The sequence below is a fragment of the Phlebotomus argentipes genome, unplaced genomic scaffold (genome assembly GCF_947086385.1).
Source record: "Phlebotomus argentipes unplaced genomic scaffold, Phlebotomus argentipes genome assembly scaffold_18, whole genome shotgun sequence".
Taxonomy (NCBI): Eukaryota; Metazoa; Arthropoda; class Insecta; order Diptera; family Psychodidae; genus Phlebotomus; species Phlebotomus argentipes.
The window spans coordinates 15,288,162-15,302,552 of NW_026776177.1; the positions used below are offsets into that span (position 1 = coordinate 15,288,162).

At 35.3% G+C, this 14,391-nt stretch overlaps 1 protein-coding gene across 3 annotated transcripts; it reads right to left on the minus strand.

Annotated features, from left to right (window-relative positions):
* Window positions 1-259: 259 nt before the first annotated feature.
* Window positions 260-13,786, minus strand: LOC132259460 (trissin receptor). Of its 3 annotated transcripts, none has more exons than XM_059757102.1 (9): window positions 13,461-13,786; window positions 8,295-8,596; window positions 8,086-8,230; window positions 7,007-7,166; window positions 5,598-5,795; window positions 3,205-3,405; window positions 1,770-1,999; window positions 1,066-1,267; window positions 260-694 (listed from the first exon to the last, which is right to left on the minus strand). In XM_059757102.1, the coding sequence occupies exons 2-9, from the start codon at window positions 8,536-8,538 to the stop codon at window positions 638-640; spliced, it is 1,437 nt and encodes a 478-aa protein (XP_059613085.1). In that variant the 5' UTR covers window positions 8,539-8,596; window positions 13,461-13,786; the 3' UTR covers window positions 260-637. The 3 variants fall into 3 exon arrangements, with proteins under 3 accessions (XP_059613085.1, XP_059613087.1, XP_059613086.1); XM_059757104.1 differs by having other exon boundaries at window positions 260-728; XM_059757103.1 differs by lacking the exon at window positions 13,461-13,786 and having other exon boundaries at window positions 8,295-9,620.
* Window positions 13,787-14,391: the final 605 nt, after the last annotated feature.

A 14,391-nucleotide genomic window follows, 5' to 3' on the forward strand; every position in this document is an offset into this window, starting at 1 on the left:
GCAATTCTACCACGATAATTATCGCTGGCCTAACTTTTGCCACTCAAAAGCCATCAATTATGTGCCTCGTGAATTTTTTCTCGGCACTTGGAGGACTTCTTGTTGGGACGCGTGTTGAATTCAGACGAAAAATTTTCATAATTCATGAATACAATTAAAATATTATCTTGCAATTTTCATTACGTTTTCCTCTTGTGCCACTCATTGTAATTCACAAGGCGACGGGGAGGAGAAGTTAAACGCTCTGTTGAATTTCCAGAAAAGCTCTCATTTATTAACGAACGGTGATATTTTGTACTATTGTACTACTTAAAGAATATTCATTGTTCCTCGACTTTCGATGGATAATTTGAACTGTCTATCATCTTCACAATTAGAACAGATTGTAATAATGGTAAGAATGTTCTTCCTGTAATTTGTTACAATTCATCAAAGGTGAGACATTTTCATTACAAATTCTCTTCATATGATATAATTGCTCCACATGGAGACCGATAATGGACAATATAGCCTTTTCAATGGACAATAGCCTTTTCTTACTTTGACATAATAGAAAAATACATTTTCTACACCTCGCCATTTTGCATGATGGTTGTAAGAGTGTGTTCATCACGGCGTACACGTGACTTCACTCTGGTCATCTCAGTTCGTGACAAATTGAAGTGTTGCAGTTCGCATCATGTTGGATTATTGCCTACATGGGTTGAATCAGTCGGTAAAGAATGGGTCTATACGATGTAAAATGTTATATTAATTGTTCGTCAATTGAATGTATACCATCTCTTATTGATTTTCTATCCGACAAGGGATTGATTTGCATGCGAAAAAACCACAAAGCAAAGAAATTCAGGGAGAAGTGAAGCGTTGCAGGGAGAATTTATGTGGTTTAAAGCAGACAAGTAGATAGCGGAAGGGGAAATGGAGAAATTTATGGTGTGCAAAATTGAAAAAGAGGGTATACGTAAGAGAAAAGCAAAGATAGGAGAGCAGAAATTCAAATAGAAAAAGATTTTGCTTTATTTCTACTGTGGAGAGATTCTCTACGATTGTTTCATTCGACTGTACCTGAAGTGGTAGGCGTTGTCGCATCGACGGTCGTTGGTTCTTCTTGAATGAGCACAGCAGCAATTCTCGCATTCCCTTCCGGAAGTTGCGACTTAGGAATGCATACAGGATTGGATTGACGCCTGAATTAAAGTATGTCACCAAAAAAGTGAGTGGAGTGAAGAGAGCGTTGAAATTCGATGCTCCTTTGTAGTCATTCGACCTGAATTGAGTGATGAGAAAATTGTGAGGGAAATAAGCTCACTTCTTAAAATGATTGACTATATTGTCAATGTGATCGTTTATGGAAAAAAGACTGTGTTTCGTCGCAAAAGAATGTTGTCATGACTTCATTAAAACTTTGTTAACAGGGCTTCCGAACAATAAAAGTATAGATGAACCTTCTATCATTGTATTAAAGCTCAATAATACGAATACCAGGAATTGAGTAGAAACGAAAGAATTTTTGATGATAAGAAGTCTTGAAATAGTAGAACTGAAGTAATTTGAATTCCACTACAGTTTCCTTATCCAGAATTCTCTAAGTGTTAACGGTTTAAGCATGCATGCACACTTTATAATGAAGAATATCGATTAAAACTTTCGAACTTATTCTCTTATGCACATTGCATTTCACGGTATTTATTAAAAATGATTCTCAATGCAGAGAGAACAGAGAGGGAATGCTGAATAGTTTAGTAAAATAAATGTAGAGGTTGTCTTACCAATATTGCCACATCTTCCGGGCATGAAATGGCAAGTTACATAGGGCGAATGTCAGCACAACTACCATCAGCATCCGGATGACTCCGCGTCGTGCCCTCAGAACATTGCTCGAGGAATGTGAGACTTGCGTTAATTGAGTGCCGACGTGATGCATGTGCTGATGTCGAGGATTCCGGAAGCTCTGTGTTCTCCACGTTGTGCTTTTCTCGCCCGACATTGACACTTTTGTCTATTGAGAGGAAGGAAATTTAAATGAGACACGAATTTAATCGTATTTCTCGGGGCTTAACTCCACCCCCATAATGAATGGCATAAAGAATAAGACCAAAAGCATCCAAAGAGGAACACAAATAACAATTTGGAGGCGCGCCCTTTGGGAGCCACAAAATTCTTTTAAATCACTTTTCGAGCTTTAAATAACAGACCCTGGATTCATTCTAATTCACAAAGAGGTACTTAATTCTCATTTAATCTCCATATCGTCAATCATCCAAAATGCGTTTGCAAATATTTCTAGACAAATTTATGAAGAAAAATCCCTCCAACCAGGAAAACTCTCGCACACGGAGTGCGTAGAAGGAAATTATACGGTAATTTGAAAAGGAAATCAATTTGATGGAGTTCATAGACCCACGTCACAGCCAATTTTTTCCATTAAAGTTTTCCCTCGTGAATTAAATTATTTTTTGATTGTAAAATCGAAGCTTTCGCTGGGAGGCGTTTTTGACGAATTTCCAAGAGATTTTTACTGAAAGAAAATATGAGGGTTATTTCCATTTGCCATTGAAGGAGAAGAGAGCATTTTCGTGATAAATTATATCATGTAGAGCCGCATAAATTGAGTGAATAAATTGAGGATAAAATATTTTCCCCGACCTCTAAGATCCCAAACGAATAGTCACTTTTGTGGGGATTGGTAGGGAAATCACCTTGTCCCATTTCATATGGTATACATAATCTAATCGCTGTGTGAGTCTCACAACAACTGCGCATTTATTCCCAATTGCAATCACATCACAGATTGTTTTGTCATTTTCCCACGAGGGAGGGAATATGTATGTCTTAAGCAAGGCTGTTTACGATACGTAATATCCTTGAACTTATTGTGAAGATGCTTTAAAATAAATATTTTTTTTGTAATATGCTTCTTTTATATACAATCATAAATACACTTTTATATGGTCAGTGAATTGAAAACAAGCATTTGTGTAGCATCAAATCCCTTTATGCTTCCGGCAAATGTTTTTGAAATATATATGCTAATAAAACATCAGAAAATTCCCCTAAGGATATTGGATTTGACTTTTCACACGAGTGATATGTTTTTGTAAACATTTTAATATTTTCCCCAAATTTATGAGTTAATAAAAATAAATCCGAAATTGTGTTTGAGCAGCTTTTGAATATTGACTGAATATAAATTTCAAGACTCACCTGACTTTCGACGATATCAAACTGTCTTCGATGATTTCTTGGCCTCCGGCACGATGCATTCATCGTGTTGAGATGCTGAGGACTTTCATATCCCAACTGCGTGGTATCACTATTATACTGCGGTGTATTCTTCATCATAATATTCCTCTCGAGCCCTTGAGAGCTCTTCCATAGCGTTATTGCGATTCGACTATACAGGATCTGCGTCACACGAAGAAATATTTTAGCTACACTTCAACACGAGAATTACTGTGGGTGGCTCGAGGATGGAAAAGGAATCAACTATACAGAATAGGAAAAGTTGAATTGGCTAAGAAGAGTGTACACAGCGTCTCATGTTCACTAAACATGCTTCTTTTCGTTAAAGGGATTTACTGAATCAAAATTTACTCGTGAACACGCGATGTTGAGTGACTTATTGCCCACCAGAAAATGCCGGTATTATTTAGGTATAGCAATTAAGAGGGCAATAACATAAATTGGAGAAACACCAGACTGAAAAATACTGGCGAGAAATACTGTGTTTTGATTGCTGCTGAAATTGCAAATTAAAAGCATACCGAAACATAATGAATATTGGAAAATCATTAGACGTTCATTCAAAGTTCTTGACTAGCGACGATCAGTCGTAATTGATTTTTAATGAATGGTATTCAAATTTATTTGATAATAGATTTTTAATTACAAGTTGAAATGTAAAAAAAAACAAATTTACTGGAACAATTTTAATCTCTATGAATTCTTTATTCCATTTTTGATGAGTCCATATTTCACAGCACAAACGGAAACATTTCTATAGAATTTCACAAACGATAAATGTCACGGTTGGTTCAGAACATTTCGCCAATTTCACTCATGAATCCTGGCACTGCTTCATATATCCTTCAAATAAATTTACACAAGAGTTTCTTGGTTACTCAATCTTATTGAGTGCTGGTAATAAGAGGAAAATCCTCAAGTTTGAAAACTTTCCCGACATGTCATATTAAGTTGATGTGTGACGATTTTCCCTGCAGCGTTATAAAATCACTTGAGGGTGCTTCTAATCCGTCGGAAAGCTCCTGCTATGCAAATATCCCACCTTGAGGAGTGACATGAGAATGAATTGATTCAAGTTATCTTTGTTTACAGCAGAAAAGTATATTTAAATTTTATTGTGGGGGTTGATAGACACACCAAAACAGACTTATTTTTAACTATTTGGTACAAATTCATAAACAAGACAAATTGACGTATTTTGTGTGGTTTGATTTATGATTTTGTTATACTTAATGACCGCAACTAATGTGAAATATTGTGGTTTGACTATCATCATTTACACATCATCTTATTGAATGACGGTTTTCTGATTAATAAATAACCATTGATGGCTAATACATTGGCATGAAAATGATTTCTATAAATCTTTCGCGTTGTTTCAGGGATTTTGGAGGAAAATAAATTTTCTGTCACAACGTGGAAGATTTACTGTATAATGTACATATAATACAAAATCTTTTACACTCTTTCACGCAGAAATGTCACCTGTAAAGTGAGACGAAACGGCAAAGACGCCCTACAATAGATAACAATTTATCGGCATCAAAAGCCTCAAATGATGAACATCCCATTTGCGAAATCCACCAACATGGGAAGCATAATAAAATCTAGGAAAGCGTGAGATAATTCTGAGATGATGATAGTTCCGCCACGTCGTAAAATTGACCGTAAATTTTAGTATTTTGTTAAAATCACCATCCATTCTTCGGCCTATCGCCAATTTAGTGACGCAGAATTGTCGTGCAAAGCTGAGAGTGTGAAATATCCATTATGGGGCAAAAGTGTTAGGGCGTATTTGTCGTAAATTTTGAAGGTTACCGTGGGAAAGCAGTGATAGGAAATTACTTTTACATCATCAATCATAAATAAAGCCTGGTCCTTCGCAACTCTAACTCTTTTCGCTTCCTAATATTAAATTGCTGTAAATCCATCTGAGAGTTACAATAAATGGTGAATTTCCTCACTACATACTTAATACCATTTCCTTTAAAATTTGCCATTTGGTTCCTTTGGCTTGATTAGAGGAAGGAAAACAGGAGATCACTGATGTCTCGTGGGAAACATTTCCCCCATCGTCATTTCATTTCGAATGAGATATCAGCCTGGCACGTGCAACCATACATGGAATGTCTTTCAATTCCATTTCAGAGGAAGGATAGAGAGGCGTAGATTGATGTCTCAAAGTGTTCATTTGAATGAAAGCTCGTGAAACTGTGATTAGATCGAAGCAGGGTGATTTTTAGGGGTTCGTCTTTTCCATCCATGCAAAACCACCCGAAGAATAAATCGAAAAATACCCAAAAAAAGAGAAAGTCTCGAGTAAAAGGTAGATCAATCATGCGATGAAAACTCACCGTCATCACAAGGAGAGGTATGACGTAGAGTAGGCCAAAATTGATTAAATCAAACAATTTGGAGTCGTAGCGCTTTCTGTACATGATGCAGATTGTCTCAGTCGTGCCATCACCCAAATCATTTGTGATGGTTCGCACGAAGATGAATTTGGGGATTGAATAGACGGCCGATGTTATCCAGACGCCCCCAATCACCAGCTAATAGAAACAAATAAATTCACCATTAGTACAAATTTACTGAATAATCACTGTCTCTAACAATAAAGAAGCCATATTGTCTTTAGAAGCTCTCCCACAAGCTCACCCTTCATTGATTTATTTGGGTCGCATATACAAAATCCGTTCATGGACTTTGCCCTCCTATGAAAATAAACTTTCGGAAAGTTTCGACGATTCAATTAGCACTACAGATTAAATTAGCACGCATCAGAAAGAGAATTGGATATATGTTTTACTAAATTAGGCAAATTGTAGGAAAATCCGAACAATTAAATTTGCCACAGAGAAACATACGTAAAAGGATTAATTTAAGAACGTTATTAAAATGTTTTCAAATTTGAGGACTACACATGTGAGTCTGCACGGAAAGTTTAATTGAAATTATTACTTCTTGCACACATTAAGTAATCTCATAATAACATTCGGAAATTGTGTATAAAGTCGAGATTTCCATGATGTGTGAAAACACTGAATTAAGCACACTGTTATAAATTTTCAAGAGCATGAAAACTTAAATCTTAATGCCGTTATCCTCTGAGTAAATTTACATGAATTTATATGGGGACACGTTTGCTGTAAGCAAAACTTGCAGTTTATAATTTGGTCGAATTTGCAACATTTTAGAAATTTAATTATGTGTGGAGAGCATAATCATGAAAGTCATCGTTTAAATCACTATCTCATGTCTGCTATGAGGTAAGATAACATAGTATTTGAATTATGCGCGTACTGCACTTAATTAAGGAGGCTTGAAGAATGCAAAATGTAAGAATACTTTATTTGAGGGTTTTCTTTTGTGGGCAAAATTTAATTAAGAACATGAAACGGAGAGGAATGCATGCAAATAGTTGATTTCATGCATTCGGTTTACAGCAAGGAATTTTCATATGAGAATTTTTTGTTCAATACCTTTCGAGGCCGACACTTAATGCAAAACATTTGGTTATTCTAAACATTCTGATCATAAATATATGCATTTCTGTATATATTTCTCTAACAAATAAATTCTCATCTACTAATGCATTGAATTAAAAATTAAATACAGTATTTATGAATGCCTTCAAGATACAGTCAATATTAACAGCTCATAACTTCCTATTGAATATGAATCCCAGGGTCAGAAGTGGAAGTAACTTTCCATTAACATTGCTAAAAGATCACAACAAAGCTCATCAGTTGAACCAACTTACCCGAAGCCTTGTGGACGTTAGAATCTGTTTGCATGTAATTGGGTGGATAATGGCGAAATAGCGCTCCATGCAGATTACCACAAGGATGAAAATGCTGGCGGTGTAGCTCAACGAGTGGGTGAATTGATACATTTTGCACAGGAAGTCTCCGAATACCCAGCTGTCGAGATATAACACCGACGAGATTAGATGGGATGAAATGGATTCGCTATGCAGCTTTTCAGTTTATACACACAGCATATACAGTCCAGACTTATAATTTCGGAATTATATTAAATGAAATTCATCACTTCATTTCTGCGGTTAGTCACTTGAAACGCCAAAGGGTTGAATTTTAAATTGTATAAATGAAAATTAAATCTGTGTGAAATTTCGCAGTTTGGTCTGCCGCAGCTTTAGGGATTTTATAGGATTTCTGACAGCGCACAATATAATGTAATTCAGCATCGGAAACAGGATATAAATTAGTCACAAGATGCTGCAATCAGCAAAGTTCAATTTTACTTTGAATAATGTTCTTCTCCAGAGCAACATTATGCAGGAGAAATTGCAAATATTTCTATTGTATAGAATTCAATACATTTTCAATATGTCAATTCAATGAAAAACTCAATTGAGAAATTTTTCTCATGGTTGAATTGAAGATAATTTTCCGATATGCGCCATATAAATTTATTCAAAAGAAATTAACACTCGAGGAGTCGAAGATATAAAAGTCAATTTTTACGTAGTCAAATTAATTAAAATTGTTAAAATTGCTGTAATATAGAATATGATTTTCTAGAAATTGCGTGAATTAAAGGAGTGGAATAATTATTTCTCAAATTTATAGGGGTAGAATGAATAGCACTTTGAAGTCAAAGTTCGGTATTAATTTGCGTTACTTGTTATTGACCTATAATTTTAATTTCGGTTTTAAGAAATTTGTGAGTAATTTATAGCAATTCTTTACACAAATTGCTTCATATTCTATAACGTTAAAATATTGGAAATGGATTTATGGTGACAGTGATATTTTTTAAAATCTGTATTCTGATTGAAATTCTGTTTGAAAAGTTTGTGTGCTAGTTAGAACTTACCTGGGGATGAGATAAATTGACAAATTCTGCATGACACAGAAGACGCCAACACAGAAATCTGCGACAGCCAGATTGGCAAGGAAGAAATTTGTGATTGAGCGAAGACGTCTCGACATTGTTACGACAAGGATAACAAGGAGATTTCCTGGAAAAGAGGCAAAAACTTTCTCAGTCATCGTTTTTTTTTTCGTCAAAAATGTGCCACTTACCACAGAAGCAACAGCAGAAAACCATGAGATAGAGGGTGAACATGACGATTCTCACGTCTGTTCTATCAAAGATGAACTCATTGCTCGGCGCTGAAATCTGCACAACACCATCGAAACCCGCGAGCGATGTATTAATACTGGATCTGTTACTCTCACTGCCATTGCCGAATGCCACGAGGAATGTGTCTCTCACTAGTGTCAGATTTTCACCCACATTCACCGAATTATTCCACGAATTCTTCATATTCTGCACACCTCCCACAGATTGGGCTCAAGAAGATGGGTACAAATCGCGGAAAGTACTGTGAAATGATACAATTGCATTGATAATTAATGATTTCACATTTTACTACCAAATCCACAAAAACATCTCTCTCAAATCGCGCACAAATAATGTCGAAAAGTGAAAATCCAGGTCATTTGTCAGGATTATGACATCATGCAATATACGTAAACGATTCCGTGATAATTAAAAATGACTTTTACAGATTTTTAATTTAAAAAAAATGTAAGTGGTGCCTATCAATACGTCAATAGCTGTTGTGATTTTATTTCAAACGAGTACTGGTGAAGGTACAAAAATAGATCTGAATCATTTCACAGATCGGAAAGATTTCTACTTCTAGGAAAATCAAAGTCTGTAAGATTCTTTCATCCCATAAAAGAGTCTTTTTAAAGCTTTCATGAGCTTACGGAAATCGAAATGGTAACGAATGCTGACGCATTTGAACAGCCTTAGTGCGATGCCTTTCCCTCTCAGAAATATAAACAATATCCCTCTTGTTTCAATATTTGGTCAAGGATTGAGAGCATTGAGAGTCAATGCTCGTTCTCAGTCTTTCTCCATCAATGTGCCCACTTCTTAGCTTTACTGACCAAAATATATTCACAAAGTTCACAAAACAGTTCTTCTCGTCCAAGTATACGTGTTCACTGATCTCACAATATTTACCAAAGAACTCTTTTAGACATATGTAGGTATGTGGGAAAGGAACAAACCTAGTGAATTACAAACTCAACCTAATTTTCTATACATATTTCATTCCCGTAAACAATCATCAAAACACATTTCTCGAATATAAAATTTCTCTTTACATTTGAGATAATAAAATTTGTGAATTTATTTGTGAACATTCAGCAGAAGATTTCAATGATTCGACTGAAATAATCCGACCCCATAAATCCGACTGAGAAGGATGTGTTGAGCATCATTGCTAGACAATGCTAATAAATTTCAATGGAAATGTTTGGGCATATCGCCTACTTCATTTTATGCTCAATTGAAGGGAACATTTACACACGTGGAATTTTCGAAATTATTTCTTTATCCAAATCTGGAGAGAAGAACAATTTGAATAATTGAGAAAAAAATCCACTGGATGGAACAGGTCGTCAAATGCCTAAGTACATTTCAATTCTTCACTGAATTATATGTGAATGTATTATTTATGAGAGTTAAAAAGGTTATGAATGTACGTAATATAACATAGCTGGAAAATTGTATTTTTAATTTGAATGAAGAATTTGTTCCGGAATTCTACTTGTGGCTGTTTTTCAGGCTGTTTTCATCAATTCAATTTGCATATTTCCCCGTTAAAAGTATTTCATAGAAAGATAAATAGCCGTCTAATGGGTGAAAATATGCTAAAAATTCCAAATAATCGACATTTTTCTGACAATTATTTTGACTAGACGAAAAAATAAAGGCGATCAAAGGGAAACTTCAAGAGTGCTGGGGAAGCGGTGAGTGAAATTGAGTTATCATCTAATAATGTTGACTTGAACGACTCGAACCTTTATAATTGAATTTTCAGAATAATTCCATTTTCTCCAACTGATGGAATCTTTTCAAAATCAATTTTATACAGCCTACAATTGAAGAAGTGTTTGAAATAGGCTTTAATATATCTATTTTAATTGATGTTTTTGAAAGTGTTCAACAGTGATGAATTATTCTCTGAATTGACACTCTGACAGAAAATCAGCAGCATATAATGTAATATAACGTATTATATTTATTTCAATTTCATTGTTGTCTCAGGCAATTGAATAAATGAGTTGGAGTAATAAATCAAGTGAATGCCAAGGAGAGTCCTTAATAATAAATATATTTACCAAGAAGGACATTACTCTTCAGGCACGTGTAAAAGGAGCATGTAATTTTCAACACAATTTCATGTGATAAACGAATCTCAAAATAGATGGACAACTCTTTCTTTGCAATTACCGCCCAATTTACACATCACAAGTCCCTGTCAATCTCATTCCTCTTGTCCTTCCCAAGTAAGAAAGAACGATAAATTTATGAGAATTTAATTACAATAGAATCACTTATTCAGTATTTGTCTGCCGGATGTAAAGGAAAAGAATAGATTTTTCAAAAGCACTTTATCTCAAGCAATTGCCGTGAATTTTCCTTAAATGATAATAATTGAAAAAGCCTGGTTAGAATAAATTCAGGATAATTTGGTAAATAATCATTAAGAGTTTCTTGCCATGTCATAAACTCCGCCTCGGGCATTTTCTGCCTCCCAAGTGGTTGGACTAAATGGAATTTGTACTGTTCAGAGTGACACAATTCACAAAAAGGGGCTCCTGAGAAAATAAGCAATCCCAAAGAGAATAAATGCTGGGCCTTTGAATATCTTCGCCCACCGCTAAGTGTCTGACGGGCGGCGAAAAATGCGACGGAAAGCTTTCTCCAGAAGTAATCTCCAGTGGACAAATAATGATTCCCCGTCACCAGAGAGATTAAGTTCACTGCCATTGTCCTTAGACAACCGCCGGGGATAATCATAAGCTCTTTGTCTACACAGACTCTTTGTGCATGGCGAATCATCAAATCACTTTTATTATTAAATGTTTTATGGAGCTTTGGCCCACACTTCCACTACATATTCTTCTGAGTTTTATTAGTTCCAAAATATCACAAGTGTGTAGACTGCATACACTTGCCTTTTATTGAGCCAAGTCAAATACCGAATTTAATATTGCAACTTCTCAGACTTCTTGCTTCACTAAAGAATGTGCTCTAAAACTCTTAGCATTAAATCCTGTTTGACATTCGACTTTGAACATTCCAAACATAGCCACAAACTTTAAGTCAAACCCGTATCTTGTTCATGCAAACAATGTTGCCAAAGTACACAAGAATTAAAGGTGCCATTTTTTAGACACACTCATATAAGCATTCATTAATCATGCACACTAAATACGAGACGGACAGAACCGCAGATTTATCCAAGATTTATTTGGAATTAACACAAATGCGAACATGGGTTTTTGGCCTCTGTCAAATATTTGTGTTTGATCTTAAGACAATATTTAATTAAGGCGTGTTTTTCATGAATGTAAAGTGTAATTGGTAAAGAATTCCTGGAATTTACTTAGTCTTATAGGTGAAATTTAATTTATGTTTTTGTAATTAAAGGACTTCTAGCGTGTCTCAGTCGAATAATTGAAGATTTAATCTATATATTTCACAGTCTCAAAATATAAATCCTAATTCTTAATTATCTAGAATTGTTGACAAAGAAGCATGCGATAAGAAATGCTAGACTGTTATGTAAAATATACAATTCAGTGCATTTCTTCATTAATTTCAAGTTGTCTTTAAAACTCATCAAAATTTCAATCAAAAATTTAAATTGCTGGGGTCTTCTTCAATTTACAGACACCTGTGTGGAGGTAAAACTTTTATTTACTCTATAAAATCCTGAACCTGTCTCAAACAACATTCGGAAGGAAGTAGCGCATAAAACTTTGAAGAGTAATGCCATCAAAGATGTTGCTTCGCATGCTTCGAGAATTTTTGGGGTTTCGTCCGTTTCGTTCAATGCCTCATGAGAAGTGCTTTCTTGTTGAATAAACTTTAGGTACAGTTAAATCGCCCCTCTTGAGAGGCATTATTCAGAAGTGATCACCTTTCCAATGACAATGTGTCTCACTGTCAGTTAGTTACTTGCTTTTTTGTCTCCCTCCAAAATTCTCCCTTTAGTCTAATGGCACAATAGAAGAGAAACTTTTACCATTTTTCTTTTTTCACATCTCAGCAGAAGAAGAGCGGAAAATTCATCAGAAAGATTAAAGAGAACAAAAAGCGACATGTGCAAAGAATAAATAAATAGGAGACGCTTTTATTATCCTAATTCTCTTTTGAATTGAATTTTCCCTTTTTTATTGTTGAAAGCAACAAATTCAATTTAGACGCCACCAAAAGATCTCAAAAGCACTCAATTGCGATATTATGAATTTTGCTAATATAATGAAGCGAATGCAGCAATTTTCGCGAGATAACCCAGAAATTTCATCTTCTGGGCATTTTGCCATACAAATTTGTATTTCAACATTACAATAAAGCCTCACTCAAGATGCCACAATGCTTATGACGTGCTTGAAATCTGTGTCTGCGCCGCTAGATTTCACTAAAATAAACTCAATTCAAAATTATCTATTTGTTATATTGAAACCATAACTCGCTGATGCACAATTCAAACAGTCTGGCAACCTTCGTTCTCTGTTGATCTTCATCAATCATTGGGCGCTTCCACTTCTGGCTTGGCAAAACTTGTTGCAATTTCCCCACGCACAACACAATTTTTCCCATTCATTATTCCAGTACAAATGCATGATGTCAACTAAGTCAACATTATCACGGAAATTTACGATTGAGTGGTTCTTTGATTTGAAGACATTTATTTATTGAAACTCCGCCAAAAATAGTCTCAATCTGCATAAACGGAAGACGATGATTTTAGCAACAGTGCTAATTTTGTGGAATATTTGAAGATTAATATTTCATTTGAACACAAAAGTGCAATTTCTCCTTATTACGATTATAATATAATATATATACCTGTATAGATTTATCACGGTATATATTCAAAATATTTGTTGAGATTCTCTTTTCTGATTGTGAGTTTGAGTCTTAATTTTCAAAAGCTTCCCTCCTAAAACTTCATTGAAATCTAAGAGAGTGGATTTATCTTTATTCACTCTTATTTGATAAATTGCCTTCAGTCTGTAATATTTTGTTATCTCTGATATTATCCGGCGACCCTGTGATTCACGAGATGAGAGAGAGAGAAATTTTCGCGAAAGGTGGAAATGTTAACAAATGCGAGAAGAATTGCTGAAAAATATCTGAATTGTGAGTACACTTGAGACCTTTTTGGGATCTGTTTTCCTGCGATTTCTTTCACTTTCAGCCTCTTCACAGGTGGCACAGGTATATCACTATAAATTTACATAAATCCCATTAACGCTGGCAATTCTCACAGACAAATATCACTAGATAAATCTTCACTCCACGATTCATCATCTGCCTTTCCCACCGTCACTTTGCTCCCCATTCACGAACGAATATCGCACAATTATTTACAGATAAAGCAGATTTGGAGTCTGTTGACAAGGGATCCCTATCCTGGGAATTTTCTTGGCCATTTATTCACTAAAGAGGACTCTATGTAAAGCACTTTACACACTTGACTATACTGTGAAGTCCTCTTGGAGCTCTCGATGCTTCCACATCAGTTGACGATCGCCGAGCAACTGATGTGAGAACGTGAATGACTCAAGAGGGAAAACTCTTCACTGGCGCTTTCCCCAATTTCCATTCGAATCGTGCGCAATTCGTGTAGTTTGGACACAGGAAAATTCGTATCACAATGCACGATTTTTTTTTGCTTGTGGCAATATCAAACAGCAAAAACAATTAGTTCCATGTTCCATCTCTTATAGTCTATGCAAAAGGCACATTTCATTACACATCGATACGTGTTCCATTGATTTGTGAATTGACAGAGGAAATGAAAATTCTTTCTCCGGCAAGCGAGAAATTTGTTGGCAGTTCTGTGAAGTTCTGTGGGCGGCATAGTTTGATGATTCCAACGAATTTTTTCTGTATATTTGTGTATCGTAACAAACTTGTTCATTTGATTTTTTGCGCAAACAGACAACCTAATTAAATCTCTAAGTGGTGAATAATTGAATACTTTTATCTGCCAATTCCACCCGCAGTTCAATGCAAAATTCAAAAGCAAAACCAATTGCAACTTTCACCAAGTTCTGTAACTCTATAAATTGATTTGTTCGCATC